The sequence below is a fragment of the Poromitra crassiceps genome, assembly GCF_964638095.1.
Source record: "Poromitra crassiceps genome assembly, chromosome: 19".
In the NCBI taxonomy this organism is placed as follows: domain Eukaryota; kingdom Metazoa; phylum Chordata; class Actinopteri; order Beryciformes; family Melamphaidae; genus Poromitra; species Poromitra crassiceps.
In genome coordinates, this window is record NC_139646.1 from 27277501 (window position 1) to 27305281 (window position 27781).

Below are 27781 nucleotides of genomic sequence, written 5' to 3' on the forward strand. Positions count from 1 at the left end.
GTTGGCATCATACTAACTGCTCGCCCCTTCGCTTTCTTTCCTGCGCGTTACTGGCATTATTGCATATCGAACGTTAATAATCGCTTCTCTTTGCACAAGTCAAAGTAGCCCTACAAGGTAACGTTAAGTTGTTCATCTTCTTAGCCGAGGAAATGAGTTGTCAAGTAAATCTATATTGCTGTATTTTCCACAGCTAAGAACTGGCTGACATGTAACGTTAGTGTTGTCTGTCTCTACGTTATAAAATATGATATTATATTCCGTTTCTCCCACGGTACCCCAATGTCTCTTTAGTTACCATGACTGCAGCTGCTCTCATTGGAGACCAGCTGATCCTTGAAGAGGACTACGATGAGAAGAACTATATCCCCTCTGAACAAGGTAGCGTTACATACAATGCGAACCCATTCTCTAGTGCAGGGGTTTTCAAAGTTTGATACAGTGGGCCTCCCCACAGACAAAGCTGGGGAAAAGGAGCCCCCCTCACTCAATTTATGGATGCCTATTGGATCATGATTGTTATTTGAGCCCAGACACTCAACAATTGTGCCAAGATAACCTGATATTGCTGTTTGACATACTGCAGACACACACACATACATACAAAAGTGTATGTCTGAACTGAAGGCATTTAGTTTCTAACTGTGAAAGTGGGATAAAACAGTAAAATTCCACAAAACTACTGTATCTCTTTAACCAAATCACACACATTAGGCATTTCAGAAAGTCCTTTGTCTCTTCAGCTGTAAAGCTAGCCACCAACAGGTGATTTTGTTATAATTTGATCATGAGTAGGTGTCTTTTATTTATTTTTTCCTTATTTTCATGTATTGGAATGTTTTCTTATTAGTAGGCCCTACATGCCTATGTACTGTATATATGCCTTGTAGCCTAGCATCTGTTTTTCCTGGAGCATGTGATCAACCCAATTTCCCCCTTGGGGATTAATAAAGTTAATCTAATATTCTATGTGATCTCCTTATGATAACCAATGTAATAATGTAATATTTTTTCACTTCCATTCACTGAGCCTCCCCTGAAACTGCTCAGAGCCCGAGGCCCGCCTCCCACTTTGAAAACTCCTGTTCTAGTGGGTACATTAGCAGGATATTTGCCTTCAAAGCGACCAGTGCTGCTGCTAATGAAGACAAAGAGCTGCACATGTTTTTCACCTATTACAACTATCTGGCAGGGCAAGAAACTTGCATATCTGCTCTAGAGTCACAGTGGCTAGCACATCCAAAACCAGTTCAAATATACATCGCGTTAGTTATGGTGGGGGGGACGTTAGGGTAGTACTATCATGTGTCTGGTCGGCGTCTGTGTTCACTGATTTATGTGTAGAGGTAACGCTCTGATGTGTATGTAGCTGGTACATTAATGTTGGCATGTTAGTTTGCAGGTGCTAGTTCGTCTGGAATAACTTTCTCTAGGTAACGCTAATCGTTTCATACTCGTACTGTAACACGTGACGTGGTGTTTACAGTAGTGTTGTTAAGGGTAGTGAGATAACGTTAATGCTTTCAGATCGTCTGAAACGTTATTGGCATGTACAGTATGTAGCAGCTGGATCGTTAGCTAATGGGCAGTGTTGAGGTGCGTTTGTTTCTCAATAGCTTGTGGTTGGATTACAGTCATATTGTCTATAGCTGGCTAGCTACGACTTCATCTGAAATCAGCTTGACTGTAATGCTAGCTTGTCTGCCTTTCTGTGTAACTAAGAGTATAATCTGATAGCATAACGTTACTGCCTGCAGACCCTGGGGCTCATCTCTACAGCCAGGCCCAGTTTCATGGAGCTGCCGAAGGTATTTAACATGAAAACGAGGGCCCTTGGTCTCTCTAGTATCCTGTTATTCAGACATACAAGAAAATTGAAAGGGACTTTTTGTTTTTATAGTCTACGTTTCCATTTTGTTGCAGCTATTGGCTATAAATGACCTTGCATGGCATCCTAAAAGCTGCGACCAAGATTTACTTGTTGGTTGGCTGGATAGTTTATACATTAAATTGAATGTTGTTTAAATGAAGGTTGAGGTTCTCCATCATCCTTGTCATCATCATCACCACCAGATGTTCCTGGGTGACATTTCCACACAGCACTTCATCTGCCTCTGCACAGGCACAACATCTCATGTTGTGACTGGCACTAGTCGACCTCCCTCTGCCTCCCATCCATACTCTGGTGGAAGTGCTACCTGTGGGTTGAAAACTGAAGGTAACCATGCACTGTGCATTATAATTCATGGGTATCTTTGTCCTTCCACAGTCTCATTTCACCTCAGCTCTGACTGTGGTGTGTCTCGACTCCAAATCGCTGTCCTCGCTGAAAATCAAAGACACGCCAGTGGATGACCCGTCTCTAAAGGTGCTGGTGGCCAACAACAGTGACACCCTGAAACTGCTGAAGATGAGCAGCTGCCCTCATGTCTCCCCAGCAGGTACAGTGGGCCATTTGTCCTCCAGGCAAATTTGTTGCTGACAGAATTTCAAGCAGTGGCAAAGTTATAACAGATTTTAAATCTGTTAATATTAAGTCACAAGACAAAAGATTTCCATTCAATGGCTTATTTAAGGTATGTCATTTTCTCATCTGCTAATATGAAATGGTGTCATTTCATTATGGCATTTATCTGTAATTTGTGCGTGTAACCTTGTATTGTATGTTTTTGTTATTTGTTTGTGTTAATTGTATTCGCTCTGGTGGCAAAACATGTTTCCCCTTGGGGATTAAGTAAATAAACCATACCATACCATACCATTTATGAATGACCGACTGCCCTGTTTCTCCTGCTTACCATGCATTTTCCTGGAACCATTGTTAATTACCTGCTGTAGTAATGACTGCTGATTCAACTGCTGTTTGGCAAACATAGTGGGGCTTGTTTGTTGTTGTTGTTGTTGTTGTTTTACATTGGTTAACATTACATGTCTTCCAGAATTCTTGGCCTTTATTATAACTTGTTAAATTTAAAAATAAAAATTGGGTTTGCTGATGAATTCTGTCCATATTTGCAAGGATTCTGTGTGTGGCAGACCAGTGTCACGGGCTGAGAGAGTTGGCGTTGAACTACCACCTCCTGAGTGATGGCCCTGTCCTCAGAGAAGCATGCCCACCTGGAACACCTGCGCATCGACGTGGTGAGTGAGAACCTGGGCCAGCACTTCCACAACATCAAGAAGAGCAGCTGGGACGCCATGGTGCGCCACTCACCCAAGTTCAACTTGGTCATGTACTTCTTCCTCTACGAAGACGAGTTCGGCCCTTTCATTTGTGACGAGATCCCCGTCACGCACCTCTACTTCGGCCGCTCCGTCAGCAAGGACGTCTTGGGCCGTGTGGGCCTGCACTGCCCCCGTCTGGTGGAGTTGGTCGTGTGTGCCAACGGGCTGCGCCCTCTTGGATGAGGAACTGATTCGCATTGCGAAACATTGCACCCAGTTATCGGCCATCGGTCTGGGTGAGTGTGAGGTTTCCTGCAGCGCCTTTGTGGAGTTGACACCTGACACACAGTGATGAGACAGAGCGGAAGAACTTGTGCAGCTTATGCTTAGAATAGTTGAAGACGATGAGCAACTTTAAATTGATTCAGCTGGTGTCTGCTATTAACTGTCTGTTGTACCACAGACAAACTCCTTTCCCATATAATGTCTGATAATTCAATGTAAATAAACACTTGTGTGGCTTTTTTTTAAGGGCCACCTCTCAGATGCCTGGTCCAGAGTCACCAAAAACGCCATCGCTGAGACCATCATTGCCCTGACCAAAATGGAGGAGGAGCATCGGTCTCCTGTGCCATGCATCGCCACCACCAGGGTATGCACTCAAGTCCCGGCAATACACAGTACATGTATCTATGTTTAGAGGTATTGTATCTGGATTAATCATGTATCCTTATTCCTTTACTATTCTCTCTCTCAGTTGTGGCTGGCCCTGGCTTTGCTGTGTGCGCTGGACCAGGACCATGTAGACAGACTGTCCTCTGCGTCGCTGGATGGGTAAAGATGGACAGCAGAAACAGATGGTAAAAACTGTAGCAGCTAAAGGCTAAAATGTATAGAAATAAATGACAGAGCATTAAATGAATGATACATTGATTTCCACCTGTCCTATCCTCAGCCCATGTGTGACAACCATGACGATGGTGAGACAGCGGCCATCGTCCTGTGTAACATGTGTGGCAACCTTTGTACCGATTGTGACCACTTCCTCCACCTGCACCGGCGCACGCGCTCTCACCAGAGACAGGTTAGTGTTGGTCTCTCACCAGAGACAGGTCAGTGTTGGTCTCTCACCAGAGACAGGTTAGTGTTGGTCTCTCACCAGAGACAGGTCAGTGTTGGTCTCTCACCAGAGACAGGTCAGTGTTGGTCTCTCACCAGAGACAGGTCAGTGTTGGTCTCTCACCAGAGACAGGTCAGTGTTGGTCTCTCACCAGAGACAGGTCAGTGTTGGTCTCTCACCAGAGACAGGTCAGTGTTGGTCTCTCACCAGAGACAGGTCAGTGTCGGTTGTCTCCCTGATGCGACACACATCCCTCATATGAAGGCTGGGCTGTTTTTAAGCATTACGATTCTTCCACTAATCATTGTCCCAAGTGCTGTTCTTTTTTGATAATATGAAACAGTTTGTCAAATGAATGTTGCATAGAATGTGCTGGTGTTTAGTCTTATTTTCCCGGCTGCCTCAGGTGTTCAACGAGGAAGAGGAGGCTATAAAGGTGGACCTCCACGAAGGTTGTGGGAGGACCAAGCTCTTCTGTGCTCATGGCGCTGGCTGACTCAAAGACCATGAAGGCTATGGTGGAGTTCAGAGAGCACACAGGTAACATCAGTGTGTGCCTGCTTTTCTAAATAATCCTCCATGTGGTAATGCTGTTCTAAATGCTGACAAATCCAATCTTTGTGTCGGTAAACCAGCTTCCAGCTCCGATGCCTGCAGGTTCTGCGGTACGAGGAATGGAACTGAGCCGTCTGCAGTGGGCAGTGTCTGCTCAGACCCAGACTGCCAGGTACAAAGCACTGCCTGTTCACACGCCTGCACAGCACTGACATACTGAATATTAGTGTTATTGTGCCACTGATGCTGAAGATTTCAGATCATAACTACGCAGTACTTTGTGGTGGAAAAAGCATTGTTGGCAGCAGTTTGAAAGCCTCTCCCAACTCCTCTCGTGTTATTCTTCTTAGGAGTATTCCAAGCTGGCATGCAGTAAAACCCATCCTTGCGGGCATCCATCCGTGTGGTGGAGTTAAGAATGAGGAGAGCTGTCTGCCATGTCTGCATGGTTGTGACAAGAGCACTGGCTGTCTGAAGCAGGATGCAGATGACATGTGCATGATCTGCTTCACAGAAGCCCTCTCTGCTGCTCCTGCAGTCCAGGTGTGCATGTCTGCTTATCCATGAGGTATGAGAGATTGGCAGCTTCTATGTGTTTCTGAACTCCCTCTTTGCTCTGTTCCCAGTTGGACTGCAGTCATGTGTTCCACCTTCAGTGTACTCGCCGTGTTCTTGACAACCGCTGGCTAGGGCCCCGGATCACCTTTGGCTTCATGTCATGCCCCATTTGCAAGGTAACATGTCACACCTGAGACTCTGCGATTGAGAGATTACCTCCACAACAAAGAGCTTGGAAATGTATATCTGCTACACCTTGAAGTTGATTTAGTTTGCTGCTTGCTTAAATGCTTTGTTAACAAGACTAGGTCAAATCCTAGTACATGGCTGGACCGTGCTCTGGCTGCACGTGTTCTGACCGACCAGTGGTGTAACTGCATCAGTCAGTGATAGACACTCAGGTTTTATAGGGCTGGCCTAGCCTGGGTAAACCCAGCCCCCAGTGACCTGCTCTCAGACCTGCTCTCAGTCACTACCTTGTGACTCGTAAGCAGGTGTGCTTACGTATTTTGCTTCAACGCGACGCAGGTGAACGGATAAACATCGAACCAGCCAGGCTATTTCTCTCAGACACGGATCCCAACTTCTTCAAATATTTCAGTTCAAAGACTGGTTAGCGAATGTGAATGATACAACATACATGCCCTCTTAAGTCAAACGAGTGTGATTTATTGTGTGACAAGCAAACTTATTTCACCATCGGAGTTTTGCCGACACGTCACTCCCCGCCCGCTCTGCAGTGCCGCCCCGCCCCCCAACATACAGGCAATTCCGCTGCTATATTCCCACATGCGAGCGCCCAGGTGTGAAGGGAAATTCCGGGAAATGTCCGATATTGACTTTCAGGTAATTTTCCGGTACGCATGTGGGAAAACGGCTACAGACACGTAGACACACACACACAAGCACACACTGGTCACACACACTGTAGGATTTTCAACTTCCAACTTTCCTGTGAACTTCCTGGGGTGACTAGGTTGTGTGTGTGTGTGTGTGCCTGTGTGCATGTGTGTGTGTGCTCGCGCGTGTGTGCCTGTGTGTGTGCCTGTGTGTGTGTGTGTGTGTGCGTGTGCGTGCGTGTGTGTTCAGGTTCTTGCAGTGTGAGCGGCGTTGTGATGAGGATCCTTGTTGCCGTGGTTTCGGTTTGGTTCGAGACACAAAGTCAGCTGCTGGTGAGTTGAAAGGAAATGTTTTTTTTTTTTTTTTTTTTTTTTTTTTGGAAAAGAAATGTATTGATTATTTATTTCAGTTAACTCAAAGGTTTTCCCCCCCACACCTACAGTACTTTTCGTTTTTCATTTAGTTTTAATATATATATATATATTCAATATAATAACCTTGCGGTGTGTGTGTGCCTGTGTGTGTGTGTGTGTGTGTGTGTGTGCAGGCGGCTCAGACGTGGTGTGTGTGTCCCTGCTCAGCCTGGGCGTTCAGACGTGCAGCGAGGAGGGCGGGACTTCCTGGAGGACGCAGGACTGCCGAGCATCCACCGTGCAGAGCGCCCCAGAACCACTGGGCTGGTACCAGAAACCCGGTAACACACACACACACACACACACACACACACACACACACACACACACACACACAGGCACACACACAGGCACACACACACACACACACACACACACAGGCACATGCACATGCACACACGCACACACACAGGCACACACAGACACACACACACACACACACACACACACACACACACACACACACACAGATAGCATGTGACCTGACTTGTTCTCTCTCCTCAGTGAATCAGTGGAGTTCATCTCCTGCTCTTTGTCCTCCATTCAGCCTCCCACCAACCACAAACAACGGTGAGATGAATGCACTAATATAGCCTGGGTAAACCACATCACAGGCTAGATGAATACACTAATATAGCCTGGGTAAACCACATCACAGGCTAGATGCATACACTAATATAGCCTGGGTAAACCACATCACAGGCTAGATGCATACACTAATATAGCCTGGGTAAACCACATCACAGGCTAGATGCATACACTAATATAGCCTGGGTAAACCACATCACAGGCTAGATGCATACACTAATATAGCCTGGGTAAACCACATCACAGGCTAGATGCATACACTAATATAGCCTGGGTAAACCACATCACAGGCTAGATGAATACACTAATATAGCCTGGGTAAACCACATCACAGGCTAGATGCATACACTAATATAGCCTGGGTAAACCACATCACAGGCTAGATGCATACACTAATATAGCCTGGGTAAACCACATCACAGGCTAGATGCATACACTAATATAGCCTGGGTAAACCACATCACAGGCTAGATGAATACACTAATATAGCCTGGGTAAACCACATCACAGGCTATGCCTGTAGCCTAAGTCACGTGGAGGCTGGGTTTACCCAGGCTAACACTAATATACCAATACTACTACTGCTAGTACTACTGCTACTACTAGTATGAGTGTTTATTCATCTTATGTTCATGTTTTTCTGTCAGTGTCTCTGGACAATTGGACTCTTCTCGCTGACTCGGCGGTCCTGGTTGACCCGTCCGTCTCCTCCTATGATGTCATCCACGTGAGCCGAGACATCGCTACCGACCAGGACAAGACCAGGGACTGGTGTCTCCATGGTAACCACCCACCTTTAAAGAAAACTCACCTAAAACTCTGTAACTCTGATCAAAACAACTTTTCATCTCTGGCTCCATCCAGGAGTTAGTCCTCTTTTTCTTCTGGTTGATAACCGGCCAATCGTAAACAAGGTGACGTCACCTCCAGGTGTTTCCAGCAGCTACAGTGGAAGTTTGATATGAGGAGATCTTTCAGGACGTCAAACATCTTTGGTAAACGTCAGGTTTTGGTGTCAGTCCCTCAGAATCAAAGAGTGAGGACTTCTTTCTAGAGCCGCCATTTTTCACCAAGAGACAATCATACAGGGAGAAATCCATCGTAGGAGAGGAGAGACACCAATGTCTCCACCATAGGAGCGGGAGAGAGACCAGCATGCACTCCAGTAGAGACAGACTGAGCAGGAGGGAGACCAGCATGCACTCCAGTAGAGACAGGTTGAGCAGGAGGGAGACCAGCATGCACTCCAGTAGAGACAGACTGAGCAGGAGAGAGACCAGTATGCACTGCAGTAGAGACAGGCTGAGCAGGAGAGAGACCAGCATGCACTCCAGTAGAGACAGGCTGAGCAGGAGAGAGACCAGCATGCACTCCAGTAGAGACAGACTGAGCAGGAGAGAGACCAGCATGCACTGCAGTAGAGACAGGCTGAGCAGGAGAGAGACCAGCATGCACTGCAGTAGAGACAGGCTGAGCAGGAGAGAGACCAGCATGCACTCCAGTAGAGACAGGCTGAGCAGGAGAGAGACCAGCATGCACTCCAGGAGAGACAGGCTGAGCAGGAGGGAGACCAGCATGCACTCCAGGAGAGACAGGCTGAGCAGGAGGGAGACCAGCATGCACTCCAGTAGAGACAGACTGAGCAGGAGAGAGACCAGCATGCACACCAGTAGAGACAGACTGAGCAGGAGAGAGACCAGCATGCACTCCAGTAGAGACAGGCTGAGCAGGAGAGAGACCAGCATGCACTCCAGGAGAGACAGGCTGAGCAGGAGGGAGACCAGCATGCACTCCAGGAGAGACAGGCTGAGCAGGAGGGAGACCAGCATGCACTCCAGTAGAGACAGACTGAGCAGGAGAGAGACCAGCATGCACTCCAGTAGAGACAGGCTGAGCAGGAGGGAGACCAGCATGCACTCCAGGAGAGACAGGCTGAGCAGGAGGGAGACCAGCATGCACTGCAGTAGACAGGCTGAGCAGGAGGGAGACCAGCATGCACTCCAGTAGAGACAGGCTGAGCAGGAGAGAGACCAGCATGCACTCCAGTAGAGACAGACTGAGCAGGAGAGAGACCAGCATGCACTCCAGTAGAGACAGGCTGAGCAGGAGAGAGACCAGCATGCACTGCAGGAGAGACAGGCTGAGCAGGAGAGAGACCAGCATGCACTCCAGTAGAGACAGGCTGAGCAGGAGAGAGACCAGCATGCACTGCAGTAGAGACAGGCTGAGCAGGAGAGAGACCAGCATGCACTGCAGGAGAGACAGACTGAGCAGGAGGGAGACCAGCATGCACTGCAGGAGAGACAGGCTGAGCAGGAGGGAGACCAGCATGCACTGCAGGAGAGACAGGCTGAGCAGGAGGGAGACCAGCATGCACTGCAGGAGAGACAGACTGAGCAGGAGGGAGACCAGCATGCACTGCAGGAGAGACAGGCTGAGCAGGAGAGAGACCAGCATGCACTGCAGGAGAGACAGGCTGAGCAGGAGAGAGACCAGCATGCACTGCAGGAGAGACAGACTGAGCAGGAGGGAGACCAGCATGCACTGCAGGAGAGACAGGCTGAGCAGGAGGGAGACCAGCATGCACTGCAGGAGAGACAGGCTGAGCAGGAGGGAGACCAGCATGCACTGCAGGAGAGACAGGCTGAGCAGGAGGGAGACCAGCATGCACTGCAGTAGAGACAGGCTGAGCATTGAGGAAGGAGAGACTTTAACGTCTGATCCAACACACCACTGATCTAGTGCTGCTGAGCAAGGCACTGACCCTGCCTGGGTTGCAGCGTAAACTATAAAAATATGAACGTAGCTACCATGACATCATCCATTGGGTTATTATGGACCCGTTTTGAACCCTCTCGTTCATCAGACCCTTATCGATTAATAAGATAATCATTCACTTAAATACATAATATATATTATTTTATAAGCACATCTGTCACACTGTTTCTACACTGCAGTGTACACCATTTACTTCCTGTTTCAGCCTGCCAGGAGGTGGAGTCCTGCATGTTTACTTCCTGTTTACTTCCTGTTTCAGCCTGCCAGGAGGTGGAGTCCTGCATGTTTACTTCCTGTTTACTTCCTGTTTCAGCCTGCCAGGAGGTGGAGTCCTGCATGTTTACTTCCTGTTTACTTCCTGTTTCAGCCTGCCAGGAGGTGGAGTCCTGCATGTTTACTTCCTGTTTACTTCCTGTTTCAGCCTGCCAGGAGGTGGAGTCCTTCATGTTTACTTCCTGTTTACTTCCTGTTTCAGCCTGCCAGGAGGTGGAGTCCTGCATGTTTACTTCCTGTGTACTTCCTGTTTCAGCCTGCCAGGAGGTGGAGTCGTGCATGTTTACTTCCTGTTTCAGCCTGCCAGGAGGTGGAGGCCTGCATGTTTACTTCCTGTTTACTTCCTGTTTCAGCCTGCCAGGAGGTGGAGTCCTGCATGTTTACTTCCTGTTTACTTCCTGTTTCAGCCTGCCAGGAGGTGGAGGCCTGCATGTTTACTTCCTGTTTACTTCCTGTTTCAGCCTGCCAGGAGGTGGAGTCCTGCATGGCTGTGTCAGTCAGCCAGACGGCGTCTGCCACCCACTGCGTCCTCTACCCAGACACCAGGGCCTGTGGCTTAAGCTCCGCCCCTGGCTCATCTGGCCCCGCCTTCTCCTGTAGACTGGTCATCAGAGAGCCCGCCCCCCAGGTGTACCTGAGGAAAGGTGAGCCAATCATAGCCCAGGACAACATTCTAGTTGTGGCGGGTTTGATTCCGCGTCAGTAACACATGTCTGCGTGTGTGTTCTTGTTTCCCTCGGCAGAGCGGTTGCCGTCGGTTACGTCCGTCTCCGTCCCGGGTCATGGAACCCTGCAGGGCGTCACCGTGGAAACAACCCTGGGGTCAGACAAGAAGACAGTTGTCCAGTTCCTGGGAGTTCCGTACGCCCGTCCACCAATAGGATCGCTCCGTTTCAAAGCCGCTCAGCCGGCTGATTGGGCGGGAAGCTGGGATGCCACCAGAGCCCGGTACACTACCTGTCTGTCTGTCTGTCTGTCTGTTTCTACCGGTCTGTCTGTGTGTCTGTCTGATTCACTATACCTGTCTGTCTGTCTGTCTGTCTGTCTGTCTGTCTGTCTGTCTTGCAGGCCCAGCTGTCTCCAGCCTGGTGATGGGTCCTCTGCAGCCTCCAGTGAAGACTGTCTGTACCTGAACATCTTCTCTCCGTCTGGACAGGTTGGTCTGGGAGATGATAACGGGCCAAACATCTTCAATATGCACTGATCCCTCTTTAGACCCAAAATATACCACAGTATACATAGACACTATTATGCCAAATTATACTAAAGTGAAATAAAGCATTAAATAAATTCTCATTCAAACCAATTTAATATTTCCAGATTTTCTCTGAGAAACTCCAAATTCAACGATCTACATCTATAATCTGTGTGTGTGTGTGTGTGTGTGTGTGTGTGTGTGTGTGTGTGTGTGAGAGACAGATTGGGCGTGTCCCAGTCCTGGTTTTCTTCTTCAACCCCACGGCCAATCAGAGCCCAGGACTGTTAGATGGCTCCGCCCTCGCCACCATGGGCAACATCGTCGTGGTAACAGCCAGCTACCGGACCGCCGCATTGGGCTTCCTGAGCACAGGTACACGCACACACACACACACACACACACACACACACACACACACACACTATCTCAGAATTGAACAGGGCATCCGGGTAGTGCAGCGGTAGATAACCCCGCCTACCAACACGAGGGTTGCAAGTTCGAGCCCCCGTGTTGCTACCTCTGGCGTGGTCGAGCATCCTCCCATGTGCTACGACCTGCTGTCAGGTGAAGAAAGCATCTGGTGACTGACTGCACATGTATCAGAGGAAGGATGTGCTGACTGCACATGTATCGGAGGAAGGATGTGCTGACTGCACATGTATCAGAGGAAGGATGTGCTGACTGCACATGTATCAGAGGAAGGATGTGCTGACTGCACATGTATCAGAGGAAGGATGTGCTGACTGCACATGTATCGGAGGAAGGATGTGCTGACTGCACATGTATCGGAGGAAGGATGTGCTGACTGCACATGTATCAGAGGAAGGATGTGCTGACTGCACATGTATCGGAGGAGGATTTGCTGACTGCACATGTATCGGAGGAAGGATGTGCTGACTGCACATGTATCAGAGGAAGGATGTGCTGACTGCACATGTATCGGAGGAAGGATGTGCTGACTGCACATGTATCGGAGGAAGGATGTGCTGACTGCACATGTATCGGAGGAAGGATGTGCTGACTGCACATGTATCGGAGGAAGGATGTGCTGACTGCACATGTATCAGAGGAAGGATGTGCTGACTGCACATGTATCAGAGGAAGGATGTGCTGACTGCACATGTATCGGAGGAAGGATGTGCTGACTGCACATGTATCGGAGGAAGGATGTGCTGACTGCACATGTATCGGAGGAAGGATGTGCTGACTGCACATGTATCGGAGGAAGGATGTGCTCGTCTACAAGTCTCTCCAGATCGGCAGAGCGGGTGGAACAACGCCTGGGACAGCAGGGGGATTGCCAAGGTCAACTGGGGAGAAATAAAACCAGTCGACACTCTCTCCCCCCGCAGGTTCGGCTGGTCTCCATGGTAACTACGGTCTGTCGGACCAGGAGGCGGCGCTGCGTTGGGTAGACGCCCACATCTCCCTGGTGGGCGGGGACAACAGGAGAGTGACGGTGGGGGCGGAGCGTGGCGGCGCTGACATCACCAGCCTTCACCTCCTCTCTACCTCCTCCTCCTCCTCCTCCTCACCTCCTCTGTTCAGACGCATGGTGCTGATGGTGAGGACTCTTCTCCTTCTACTGCTGCGGTGCAGACCCTACAAACCACGCCCCCTACAAACCACACCTCCTACAAACCACGCCCCTACAAACCACACCTCCTACAAACCACACCCCTACAAACCACACCTCCTACAAACCACACCTCCTACAAACCACATTCCCTACAAACCACGTTCCCTACAAACACACCCATAACACATCATTTTTTCTTTTTTCCAATATTTTATGTTCAATTTTTTTATAGAACAATATACGAGACAATACGAGACAAACCGGCTCAGACAAAGAAAAAGAAAAAAACCCACACACAAAATAATAATAATAATAATACAAAAATATACATATACATCATCAACATTCGATTATCACTCGACATCCGAGCTGCGTATGCGAGCTGCAGGGCCAGCTCGACGAGCTGCAGGGCGGGCGAGCTAGCGAGGAATCAAGCGCGCGTAGCACGCGAGATACCTAGTACAATATATTGACACACAAAATATTGCGATACTATGCTGTATTGATCACCCCCCACCCCTATCGACCACTAGTTTTTACCAGTTTTAATTAGTCCATTGGTTTGGAGAGGAGGAGACCTCTGTGGATAATTGGACTCCAGGTAAAAACCTTGTGAATGATGAACACTAGGGATGTCACAATATATCGTCCCACAATATATCGCGATATCAAAACGTGACAATATGTATCGTTGAGATGAAATCTCATATCACGAGAAAAAATAAGCTGAACATGGTGGCACTGATCTGCATCTGATTGCATGCTCGCTCTCCTTTTCATTGCTTTGTTTGAACAGATGAGGGACGTTACACACACAGAGGATGAAAATTGTGAAATTACTCAAATTAGTGTGGACGATGCCCCCTCAACTTACAAATCGATCTAAAAAAATTATTGTTAAAATATCGTATCGTATCGTTATCGTGAACCCAATATCGTATCATGAACTGAGTGTATCGTGACACCCCTACTGAACACTGAAGGAATCCCAACCTAAAAACAAAATAGTAAGGAGGTGGAGACAACTCCCATGATCCCATGCAATATCCTCAAAGCGCGTCTTGTTATTATTTGGATTAAGAGCCCCCTAGTGGCAGAAAATGACACATGAGATGTCTCCTCCTCCTCTCTCCACCTGCAGGGTGGCTCTGTGTTCTCCCCAGCAGCGCTGCAGTCCACCTCCTCCGCCAGGCGCCAGGCGCTGGCTCTGTCCAGAGAGCTGGGCTGCCCCACCTCTGACCTCACTGACCCCACTGACCATGACAAGATGGCCGCCTGCCTCAGAGCCATGCCTGCACACACACTCAACGCTGCCCAGACCAAGGTAAGTACAGCTAAACACACACACACACACACACACACACACACAGTGAGTTTTCCATGTTGTTGCCTTCGGCAGATCAACTGATTTCCCCCCCAAAAAAATATTTTGATTGGTGTTACACAGGTGTACACGACAGATGGGAAGTTTGTAAAGTGTATTGTAGAAAGGCCCATAATGCAACCATATCCCAGACGCCCCTAACTCACCACCACCCACAAGCTGGAGCTCCATGAAGATATATTTCGTCCCAGGAGTAACAAAGAAAGATGCTGGAAGTCACGTTTTTATATTAAAAACAAAAATGGAAGAGAAGTTGAAGGAGAAAATAAATTGATAAATAAGAAAAGAAAATAAGACAGGGGCGTAAAGAGACTGATACAATTGTACACATTGTACTACTGACAAGAATCGGCGGAGAGGCAAAAAGCAAGTTCGACTGGAGGTTATGGAACTATTCCAGGAACGGTCCCCACACCTTCTGGAACTGTTTGAGTTGCCAACTTAGTAGCGGATCGTTTCAAGACTTAGACAAGACATAATGTCCCTCAGCCACTGAGCATGAGTGGGCGGGGCAGCAGACTTAGACAGGACATAATGTCCCTCAGCCACTGAGCGTGAGTGGGCGGGGCAGCAGACTTAGACAGGACATAATGTCCCTCAGCCACTGAGCATGAGTGGGCGGGGCAGCAGACTTAGACAGGACATAATGTCCCTCAGCCACTGAGCGTGAGTGGGTGGGGCAGCAGACAGACAGGACATAATGTCCCTCAGCCACTGAGAGTGAGTGGGCGGGGCAGCAGACTTAGACAGGACATAATGTCCCTCAGCCACTGAGCGTGAGTGGGCGGGGCAGCAGACTTAGACAGGACATAATGTCTGTCAGCCACTGAGCATGAGTGGGCGGGGCAGCAGACTTAGACAGGACATAATGTCCCTCAGCCACTGAGTGTGAGTGGGCGGGGCAGCATCCTTCCATCTTAGTCATATTGCACACCTGGCCAAAAGAGAGGCAAAGGACAGAGTCGGGCATTTGACTGAGGTCAGGTGTGCAGCATCGTCTCCAGTGGGGCCAAACAGAGAAATCAGAGGGTTAGTTCCAGGTCCAAATTGAGGATGATAAGGTTTAGATAACATTATTATAAGGTTTAGATAACATTCCCCCAATATTGTTCAAACCTCGGGCCAAAACATGTGGAGAAGGGAAGCCTCAAGTGAAGATTTTTGACATGACTTTGTAAACCACAGAAAAACCACACAATGACTTAATAAACCGTGTGTGTGTGTGTGTGTGTGTGTGTGTGTGTGTGTGTGTGTGTCTGTCTGTCTGTCTGTGTGTGTGTGTGTGTGTGTGTGTTCCAGCTGTTGGCGGTCAGCGGTCCTTTCCAGGCCTGGGCTCCAGTCTCAGCTGGTCAGTCTCTCGGTCAGTCTTCCTTCCACAGAGTGGACCTCCTGCTGGGATCGTCCATGCAGGACGGGCTGATCAGCCGGGCACGCAGGATAAAGGTACGATCAATAATCATGATCAGAAAGATATGAAATGGCTGTAATCATCATCTCAAGAGCTAGGTGACAGAGCTTTATCTAGGAACCTAAAAGAGCTAGATGACTCCAAGCCATCGAGTGGACCAAGAGGAGAATATCTGATTCTCATCTCCCTTAATAGACAGTGAGATGTGATGTAGGACAGGAGATAAGAAAACTGAGTGAACATATGGGTTCACTTCACTATTGGTTGTGTTCTTTTGTCTTTCGATGTCACTTTTTTAAACTGCACCACTTTACTTTTTGATGTCATTGTTGGTAATAGTGTGTTGTGCTGTCAGTGCCCCTGACCAAGGCAATGGCAAAAGAACTGGAGTTGGTCCCCGGGCGCTGCACAGTGGCTGCCCACTGCTCCTAGTTCTAGAAAGGTTCCTAGTAGAGGATGGGTCAAATGCAGAGGATGAATTTCCCCAAGGGGATAAATAAAGGATAACTTAACTCATTGAGTGCCAGCCACTTTTGGAGAACGGACGCTCCCAGTGCCAGAGTTTCAGAGCTTTTTTCAGTGATTTCTCGAGGCCCACAGAATATTGTGTGATATTACTATGTAAACACTGAACACGCAAAAAGAACGATGAGACTCTTTTCTATCATCAGCAAAAACAGGTTTATTGATATAATTTTCCGTTCTTTAGTTATCAGCCGGAGAAGATAGCTTGATTTAACCAAAAAGAGATGTTTTTTTCTAGGAGCTGAGATAATGGCCCTTTTGTGAAATTAAACATTTCAAACACATCACTGACTCTGAAGCTAATTTTCTGATGTAGTCACACCTCAAAAATAATTTCCTTCAATAAAACAGTGAAGGCCAGGGAATTTTGTTTGGCAGAATAATATTTTTAGCTGCAACCAGCAGCGCTGGCCCCTGCGTGCGCTGCTGGTTGCAGCTTCTTGCTGGTCTTGATTTGCTGCTGGTGGGCATCGGATATTCTGGCTTGCGTTTGCCAATCCTGTCCTGCTGTCTGGGTCTGTCTGGGTATTGTGTGCTGCTCTGCGTGCCCCCCCCCCCCCCCCCCACCCCCCTCAACTGCACACTCCTCCGTATGGGAGTGTCTCTGGTGGCTCTCTGCTGAGTTTGCTGTGCACAGTGAAGGGTGCGCGACATCCAGCTTTTTTACAGCGTTCCGCGTGTGTTTGTCACCGGCTCCTATGCTTCCAGTTGAGAATAATAACAACTCCACGGCTGATCATGCGGATGGGCTGTCGCAGCGGACATGGAGGAGCTCAATTGTGGGAGCAGATTGGCTGCTGCAGGCACATCTAACGTTAAAACGCTTCATGCATATCGATGCATACGGATGCGATGCGATTTCCGTTTCCCCAACGACTTATTCTCTGTTTTTCTCTGCGTTTCTGTTAACCTGGAGAGCACTGTCGCCACCTAAGGGTTCTGTAAAATAGGTTATAGACCTCCAATAGCTACAATAGTTGTACAGGAGATGCGGAAGGCTTTGATCGACGTCCCACCGTCAAAAAACGCATTGGACGTCGAAAGACGTCCTTGGCACTCTACGTCACTATTTAATTGGACGTCGAAAGACGTCCATGGCACTCAATGAGTTAACTAACTTAACAAGCTCTGGAACGAGCTGCCTCTGCATGTTAGGCAAGCCCCCACCCTGCAGGCGTTTAAATCACGTCTCAAGACACACTTTTATTCTCTGGCCTTTCCCTACCACAGCCTGAGTGGTTTGATATTTTTAAATTTGACACTGTGTTTGTTTTATGTGTTTGATGCTTTTAAATGTGACACTGTGTATGTTTTATGAGTGAGGTGTTATTTATTTATATATATTTTTTCAATCTGTTAAGCACTTTGGTACAACATTGTTGTTTTTAAATGTGCTATACAAATAAAGTTGGTATGGTATGGTACCACAGCCAGCCCAGCACGATCTACCAGTACCACAGCCAGCCCAGCACGATCTACCAGTACCACAGCCAGCCCAGCACAATCTACCAGTACCACAGCCAGCCCAGCACGATCTACCAGGACCACAGCCAGCCCAGCACGATCTACCAGGACCACAGCCAGCCCAGCACGATCTACCAGGACCACAACCAGCCCAGCACGATCTACCAGGACCACAACCAGCCCAGCACGATCTACCAGGACCACAACCAGCCCAGCACGATCTACCAGGACCACAACCAGCCCAGCACGATCTACCAGGACCACAACCAGCCCAGCACGATCTACCAGGACCACAACCAGCCCAGCACGATCTACCAGGACCACAACCAGCCCAGCACGATCTACCAGGACCACAGCCAGCCCAGCACGATCTACCAGTACCACAGCCAGCCCAGCACGATCTACCAGGACCACAACCAGCCCAGCACGATCTACCAGGACCACAACCAGCCCAGCACGATCTACCAGTACCACAACCAGCCCAGCACGATCTACCAGTACCACAACCAGCCCAGCACGATCTACCAGTACCACAACCAGCCCAGCACGATCTACCAGGACCACAGCCAGCCCAGCACGATCTACCAGTACCACAGCCAGCCCAGCACGATCTACCAGGACCACAACCAGCCCAGCACGATCTACCAGTACCACAACCAGCCCAGCACGATCTACCAGTACCACAGCCAGCCCAGCACGATCTACCAGGACCACAGCCAGCCCAGCACGATCTACCAGTACCACAGCCAGCCCAGCACGATCTACCAGTACCACAGCCAGCCCAGCACGATCTACCAGTACCACAGCCAGCCCAGCATGATCTACCAGTACCACAGCCAGCCCAGCACGATCTACCAGGACCACAGCCAGCCCAGCACGATCTACCAGTACCACAGCCAGCCCAGCACGATCTACCAGGACCACAACCAGCCCAGCACGATCTATCAGGACCACAGCCAGCCCAGCACGATCTACCAGGACCACAGCCAGCCCAGCACGATCTACCAGTACCACAGCCAGCCCAGCACGATCTACCAGTACCACAGCCAGCCCAGCACGATCTACCAGTACCACAGCCAGCCCAGCACGATCTACCAGGACCACAACCAGCCCAGCACGATCTACCAGGACCACAGCCAGCCCAACATGATCTACCAGTACCACAGCCAGCCCAGCACGATCTACCAGGACCACAGCCAGCCCAACATGATCTACCAGTACCACAGCCAGCCCAGCACGATCTACCAGGACCACAGCCAGCCCAACATGATCTACCAGTACCACAGCCAGCCCAGCACGATCTACCAGGACCACAACCAGCCCAGCACGATCTACCAGTACCACAACCAGCCCAGCACGATCTACCAGTACCACAGCCAGCCCAGCACGATCTACCAGGACCACAGCCAGCCCAGCACGATCTACCAGTACCACAGCCAGCCCAGCACGATCTACCAGTACCACAGCCAGCCCAGCACGATCTACCAGGACCACAACCAGCCCAGCACGATCTATCAGGACCACAGCCAGCCCAGCACGATCTACCAGGACCACAGCCAGCCCAGCACGATCTACCAGTACCACAGCCAGCCCAGCACGATCTACCAGTACCACAGCCAGCCCAGCACGATCTACCAGTACCACAGCCAGCCCAGCACGATCTACCAGGACCACAACCAGCCCAGCACGATCTACCAGGACCACAGCCAGCCCAACATGATCTACCAGTACCACAGCCAGCCCAGCACGATCTACCAGGACCACAGCCAGCCCAACATGATCTACCAGTACCACAGCCAGCCCAGCACGATCTACCAGGACCACAGCCAGCCCAACATGATCTACCAGTACCACAGCCAGCCCAGCACGATCTACCAGGACCACAACCAGCCCAGCACGATCTACCAGTACCACAACCAGCCCAGCACGATCTACCAGTACCACAGCCAGCCCAGCACGATCTACCAGGACCACAGCCAGCCCAGCACGATCTACCAGTACCACAGCCAGCCCAGCACGATCTACCAGTACCACAGCCAGCCCAGCACGATCTACCAGTACCACAGCCAGCCCAGCACGATCTACCAGTACCACAACCAGCCCAGCACGATCTACCAGGACCACAGCCAGCCCAGCAGGATCTACCAGGACCACAGCCAGCCCAGCACGATCTACCAGTACCACAACCAGTCCAGCACGATCTACCAGGACCACAGCCAGCCCAGCAGGATCTACCAGTACCACAACCAGTCCAGCACGATCTACCAGGACCACAGCCTGCCCAGCACGATCTACCAGGACCACAGCCAGCCCAGCACGATCTACCAGGACCACAGCCAGCCCAGCACGATCTGCATGACATCAAAGCAGGGACTGGGTGGTGGTACGAGACTACAGGAGAAAACACTGCAAATCCAAGTGGTGGATGGGGCCATTCCAGTTCCTCTTAACCACTCAGACAGACAGCTGTCAAAGTGGCAACTTGTCTCCTTGTTCTGACAAAGAGAAGTGACCTGTCTCAAGATGGAACTGAGAACATGTCTGGAACCTTCTGATCATATCTGTGAACTTCCACCGAGAAACAAGTGGTCATAAACTTTCGCTAGACAGTTGCAGGTCCTTCCTTATCAGTACACAGATCCCCACAGATCATGGGATAGACAGTTTCACTACCTAAATGGTCACTTAGTTCAAGACAGAACTCGGTTAAATATAAAATAATTAATTGTTGTAGGATTTTCTAATTCAGGAAGTAAAGCAGCTGTAACTAATACCATGAATTATGCTTCCATTCTGTTGAGGTGTTCCAGTATCAGGTGCCCTCATTAATGCTAATGATTACACCTGCGTTACTTCCTGCTTTACCACCTCAAAAGGTTGCTGTGAAATGAGCCTATGGAGCTAGGATACAGTTGCTAACATAGCATAGGTAACCTGGATAACATTAGTCCCACTAATATCCCCCAGAGTTCCCTGCGGCCAAAGGCCAACCCCAATCCCCTACCTTAGAGGGGCCGCGTAGCCCGTAATGGTCAATGAGTAAATGTCAGTACAGTATGTAGTCCACTAGAATATGTAGGACTCAGTGCTGCCTGTTTCTGTTGATCCACTTCATATTCCTTCCTTGTGATTATGGCTAGATTTTTCATTGTTAGTTAGCCTGTGATTTTCATTGATGGAAGGTATTGTCCTACCTCTCCCTGTCTGAAACAGTCTTCCCACTGCTCTGATTTCAGCAATCCTCTCGGTTCACTGACCTGCAGAGCAGCTAAACCATCTCAATCATTGTGATATGAACAGCAAACATTTGCAGAGTAAATCAGGTTAGATAAACCAGTGCTACTATATATATATATATATATATTATATATATGTGTATATGTGTGTGTGTGTGTGTGTGTGTGTGTGTGTATATACTGTATACGGTATATATATATATATACTGTAATAACTGTGTGTGTGTGTATATATATATATATATACACATATATATATACACATATGTGTATATTATACTTTGGAGGTAACTCAAGCCCAGTTAAAACACAAAGTGGCAGGGCTTTTAATCGACAGTCAGTGACACCGTTTTTCTAAATAAGCTTATCTGCCATGATGATGATGATGATGATGATGATCTGCCATGATGAAGCCATCCATCAAGGACATCAATCAAGAAATCATTTTGACCTAGTTATGTGTTGCAGGATCTCGGTGCTCTCTGCGTGGCACATTAATCTCGGTGCTCTCTGCATGGCGCATTCCAAATGTGGAAGCTTGAGTTAAATCAGTGTGTCTTCATATACGTCGTTATTTGTGTCTGTACTCCTGTCGATTGAAAGTTATCCTTCAACGCTAGGTAAATATGCATGAGTGATGACCTTTGGGCTCAATCAATCAGAGCTCAGGCTGGCATCTGATTGGATCAGGCTATCGGGCCCATTACCCAGCAGCCCTCATGTCCCGCCCCCCATCCACAGGCAGATGCAGGAGCCCCAGGACACTTTGGAGACCTCACTCCCAGGAAGAAGATGGCTCCAGCTTTGGCTTTCCTGCTCCTCTGCCAAGTGGCTTTATACACCACTGTAACATCTAAGAAAGGTAAAAATAATAATAATAATAATAAGAATAATTTATTTGGATTTCATAATGAACTTGTTGTATTGATTGAATGATTGTGAGTTTGGCATATCACAATAATTCCTATTTCATTTTCTCTCAGTTACTGCCCTTCATCTGTTGGCATTCAGTCAGACAGACAGACAGACATTCAGACAGACAGTCAGACAGGCAGTCAGACAGGTAGTCAGACAGACAGACAGACAGTCAGTCAGACAGACAGGCAGACAGTCAGACAGGCAGTCAGACAGACAGTCAGACAGACAGGCAGTCAAACAGTCAGACAGACAGACAGACAGGCAGACAGTCAGGCAGTCAGACAGGGTCAGACAGGCAGTCAGACAGACAGACATTCAGACACAGTCAGACAGACAGACATTCAGACAGACAGACAGACAGACAGACAGTTAGTCAGTCAGTCAGTCAGACAGACAGACAGACAGGCAGACAGGCAGACAGTCAGTCAGACAGGCAGTCAGACACACAGACAGACAGACAGACAGACAGGCAGTCAGTCAGACAGACAGACAGTCAGACAGACAGTCAGACAGACAGACAGACAGTCAGACAGACAGACAGACAGACAGTCAGACAGACAGACAGACAGACAGTCAGACAGACAGGCAGTCAGACAGACAGTCAGACAGACAGGCAGACAGTCAGACAGACAGTCAGACAGACAGACAGACAGACAGACACGTCAGTCAGTCAGATGAACACGATATTGGTGTTGGCCCAGCCAATAATGAATTGTAATGTCTTGGCGGAGGTACAAGGGGGGTGAGAAAAGTGTCCCAAAAACTGCAACTGAACAACTGAAAATAACATCCAGATACATTTTATTTTGTTACCATTTTAGTCCCTAAATCTCTATAATGTCTTGTCTTGATCAGTATGCGGCCGCCCACCTCTCAGCGATGGGCTTGATGAGTCGCGTGTGAAGCGTGTGTATGAGGTGGGCGAGGAGCTGAGCCCCACGTGTGAACTGGGCTACGTGGCTTCAACAGCCAGCCCACGCAGGATGCTCTGCACGGCCACGGGGGAGTGGACACACACAGACTTGGCATGTTCCCGTGAGTTTCAAACATTTACATGATCTTTACATGACAGTTTGAGCCATTTTGCTGTTCTCCGCAATCAGGCAGGCCCGTAGCTACCATTGAGGTCATGACCTCGGTATTAAAAAAAAAAAAAAAAAAAAAAAAGTTTAGAAAAATAGCACCGGCCCCCAGATCTATTCATCTGTCATTGATGTTTTAACAGTTGATCAGAAATGCAAGAATTTGCTTCCTCTCTGTGTGTTATAGAAGGAAGAGAGATAACTCACAACGTTCACATTTTGCATTGGGGCTAGATTGGGGCTAGTTTGGGGACAGTTCAATTGAAGTGAATGGGTAAGTAACTCCCCTGTAAGTGATGTTTGTGTAGATGGGCCATTGTATTTAATTGAGCAGTATTCTGCCATGTGACCTGTATGCAGAATATAAATTATATTATATGGGGAGACATTTATTTTTTGTATCATTTTAAAGCAACATCACAGTAAAGAGGATATTAATCTAACATGATGTATGTAGTTCTTTATAGATCTAGCCTCTTCATTTTGCTCTCAAAGTGCACCAGATTGAAGCATTTTACTTTAAAATGGTCAACATTTTCTAACCGGGGGGGCACAGCCCCCCCTGGGCCGCCCACGCCACGCTAAAATGACCTCGGTATTTCTCTAACCCTGGCTACGGGCCTGTCCGCAATACAGATTGATGTACACAATCCAGTCAGACAGACAGACAGTCAGACAGACAGACAGTCAGTCAGACAGACAGACAGACAGACAGACAGACAGACAAAACTTAAAAAAACATAGAAAAAATATTTTCTTTAAACCCGCATTTTTTTAACGTTTTGGTCCAAGTGAAATGTTATGCGGTCTCTCCTGTTTCTAAATATATCTGCACCGTTTGGTTTGAACAAGTAAAACTATTTTTATAAGCATTTTTACGAAATGTCTATGGGAAAATAAATGGCGGATGAAAATCTCTGGTACAGTGCTGAAGCAGGAAGTGACGTTCCACTTTGGCTCTCTATATTGTATTTTCTACAGCAAAGATGTGCCCAATCCCCAAGCCCCTACAGGCCTTAGCGATGGGAAGAACAGAGGTTCCATTTAAGACTGTGCTTAACTACACATGCGATGACGGGTAAGATTAGGGGGAAAGTCACCTGACCCACCCAGCAGCCAATCACAACACGTGTTTCATTCATTTCAGACTGATGTGAACATCTGTGCTTCAGGTATGTGATGCAGGGAGCCAATGAAAGCCGGTGTTTACATGACAGTACCTGGAGCGACCCACCACCCGTATGCAGAGGTACTGGAGGAAAAGACAAGTAGTGGAAACAGTAATACCGGTAGTTGCATTGTAACTAGATGTAAAAATTTATATTTTACACTGATTAACTTTCTTTCAAATATGCATATTTGACATAATAAAATAGAAGTTCAATATACATGTTCAAATATGCATATTTGACATAATAAAATAGAAGTTCAATATACATGTTGTATACTGCTTATCTACAGACTTCCTTCCTGTGCTCACCTGTAGCTGGTGAGCTTTGCTTCTGAGCTGCGCCGAGTGCCGAGAGCCTCTCACCTTATTATAGTAGTTACATTCGAAGACTATTAAACTTAAAAGATCCCCTCCAAGGCTCCAAACAAGGTGTATTTAAAGGGACAGCTCACCCTAAAATCCAAAATACATATTTTTCCTCTCACCTGTAGTGCTATTTATCCATCTGTATCGTTTTGTGTTAGTTGCCTGAGTTTTGGAGATATCAGCCGCAGAGATATCTGCCTTCTCTTGAATACAATGGAACTGGATGGCACTCAGCTTGTGGTGCTCGAAGCACCAAAAAATACATTTGAAAAACTCAACAGCATCGTCTCTTTCCAGAAATCACTGGAAAGAGTGACTGGAATTACTCAAGATCATGCACAGACTTTGTTGTGAGCAGTTTCATGTAGGAACTATTTTCTTTTGCAGTCTCATGTAGGAACTAGCTAGCAGCTAGCGGGTGTAGTTCGGTCAGAAGAAAATAGTTCCTCCATGAAACTGCTCATAACAAGGTCTGTGGATTATCTTGAGTAACGGGGTCATGATTTCTGGAAAATGACATTGCTGTTGAGTTTATCAAATGTATTTCTTTGGCACTTTGAGCACCACAAGCCGAGTGCCATCCAGTTCCATTGTGTTGGAGAGAAGGCAGAAACTCTGCGGCCGATATCTCCAAAACTCAGGCAAATAACACAAAAAGATATAGATGGATAAATAGCTCTACAGGTGAGAGGTAATATATGTATTTTGGACTTTAGGGGGAGCTGTTCCTTTAAGACTTTACTTTGATTAATAATTTGTGGTTTGATACTTGAAAATCCTACTGTACTTTGTTACTTCCCATCTCTGGTTTTGCCCAAAAGTAGCGACATGTTTGTTTCAGATTTACAGTGCATTTTCCATTTTGAGACAATCCTCTGGTGACATCACTTCCTCTCTTCCAGCTGTGAGTTGTGCTCTGCCCAGCCCACCGAGAGACGGTAGAATTGTCCATGACAACAGGGTCAGTGGATCGACCACCATCTACGGCCAAGGCTGGACGTACGAGTGCAACCCGCCCAAAGCACCAAGTTATGAGAGGGGATCCTGCACGGCTGATGGAAATGCTACTGAGCCACCCGTCTGTCGTGGTAACGATAATGCATTCCCCAAATGAAGGAACTTTAAGCAAAATCTGGGTCATAAAAAATATATAAAAATATCTTCATCAAACATATCTTTAAAGACCCCCTAAAGTCATGTTTCAAGATGTGCATAAAATACTCTACTTAGAATAATAATTTGTGTCTGATGGTTTTCCCCACAAAAAAGGTTAAATTATCTTGTTAAAATCCATAAAATGACTTCCCCTCCTTCTCCATCATTTAAAAATCTTAAAGCAACCAATCATGGTTATCTCGAACATAACTAGCCAATCACAGCATACAACACATTCTCACTATACTAGTGATAAAGTGATGACAAGAGTTCCTGACCGATGTGCAGTATATGACGAGTTGGGAGTGACAATGTGTTGGGGCTTCAACTGCTGAATACTGGACAGTGATTGGCTCCAGGATTCATGATGTCACAAATCATCCTCATTGAAAACCGTCTTTTCAGTGAGCTCAGAGAAACGTCCACTTTCAGCAGACGATTGTGAAAACAGCCTTCTAGTTTCAAACGACATCATTCTGCACAGTGCTCAAACGAGCAACTGTAGGAACAAGAAGAAAAACTGATTTTTGACTTTAGGGGGTCTTTAATATATTATTTTCTCTCTCATGGCTTTACAGTTTAGCATACACTACAAAACATTTGGAAGTTTTGACCATCTTAACAGTTTGTTTATTTAAACGGAAACCCCATTAGCTGACGCCAAGACGCCAGCTAGTCTCCCTGAGGTCCAAGCAGCAAAAGTTGATGTCAGTGTTGTTGTCTCAACGCTTAACTATTCTTTTAATGTCTTCTTCCCCATCTAAATCCCCTGCCTATCTCCTGCATGGTTACAATACATTTAATTTAATTTGTGGAATTAAAAGCAAACTTTCGATTCACCTGAATTCACCTGGTCTGGCTATTATGACAAGAGCAGTTATTTCTAATGATTGATCAAGTTTTCTTTTCTGTACCTGTACTGTTAACAATACCTGACCTCTTGAAAACACGTTTGACTTGGCTTGACTTGTATTGCCCATCCCAGAGGTGAGCTGCTCCATCCCAACTGCCATACCCAACGGCTTCATCACGTTTGCTGTGAAGAGGTTACATGGCTACAAGGAGAAGGTCAGGTATGCCTGCAATGACCACTATGTTCTGGACGGCAATGCTGAGACCCAGTGCCAGAACACAGGGGACTGGTCCACCATGCCGGTCTGCAGGGGTGAGTCGTAGGACAATCACCTGCCCTCAGGGCCGAATGTGTGTATTCATGTCTCGTTCATTATTGCAAAAGAGTCTGGATCGATTCTCAGTCAGTTAATATGGACTGGATGGATGGATGAATGAATGATAAAACATTGTGAATGGTGGATAAAATACAATGTTTTAGATTTGAATCTCCGTGCAGACAATGTAATCTGAATTCAGTTGGAGCGTACTAAGCAAGATGACATGTAAACATAGATCGCTTTACACGCAAACTTTGCTTTGAGCCCAAACTATGATTACAAACCACTGGATGAATCTGCAATATTTTGAAAAAGAACATGTCATGGATTCTATTTCCGCCCAGCCCCCTGCTCAGTTAACATCAAGAGAGGCCGCATCTTCTACAATGCCAAGAAGCTCTGGATCGCTGATCTGAAACCCAACAGAGTCCTGCATGGAGAGATTGTTGTCTTCTACTGTCTGAACAGCGCTGAGAAGTGCGGCTACCCCGTGGCCAGCACCTGTAACGATGGAGCCCTCTATCTCCCAGAATGCTTCGTGGGTGAGTCCTTAAAGGAAGACAGACACTAGAAAGACACTTGGAGACAATATTATATTTGACTGGCCTGTGCTCCCTTTAGAAAGACACCAGACCTGGTTAATAGAGACAATATTATATTTGACTTTCCTGTGCTCCCCTTTAGAACCAGGCAGGGTGGAGTACACCTTAAAGCCCAAAAGCCTTCCATCAGAGATCACCATGTGTGCTGTGTCCCCTGCGAGCCCCACGACTCCTGCAACAGCTGCATAGCTGTGCACAGCACGGCCTGGCCTGGAACACCACACATCATAG

General features: G+C 47.7%; 1 protein-coding gene and 1 pseudogene across 2 annotated transcripts; both read left to right on the forward strand.

Moving 5' to 3' along the window:
- The first annotated feature begins 299 nt into the window (after positions 1-299).
- On the forward strand, positions 300-4240 carry LOC310794005 (F-box/LRR-repeat protein 3-like; annotated as a pseudogene). The gene is made up of 7 exons: positions 300-386; positions 1758-1808; positions 2270-2446; positions 3024-3461; positions 3698-3817; positions 3923-4025; positions 4121-4240. The product of its transcript is annotated as an F-box/LRR-repeat protein 3-like (transcript).
- Positions 4241-21876: 17636 nt separating this feature from the next.
- On the forward strand, positions 21877-27739 carry LOC310794006 (beta-2-glycoprotein 1-like; the record flags this gene model as incomplete). Its single annotated transcript, XM_083655875.1, has 8 exons — positions 21877-21946; positions 22858-23037; positions 24066-24162; positions 24257-24333; positions 25524-25709; positions 26762-26941; positions 27293-27490; positions 27633-27739. 8 exons carry the CDS (start codon positions 21877-21879, stop codon positions 27737-27739), a joined length of 1095 nt encoding a protein of 364 aa, XP_083512001.1.
- Between the last annotated feature and the right edge of the window lie 42 nt (positions 27740-27781).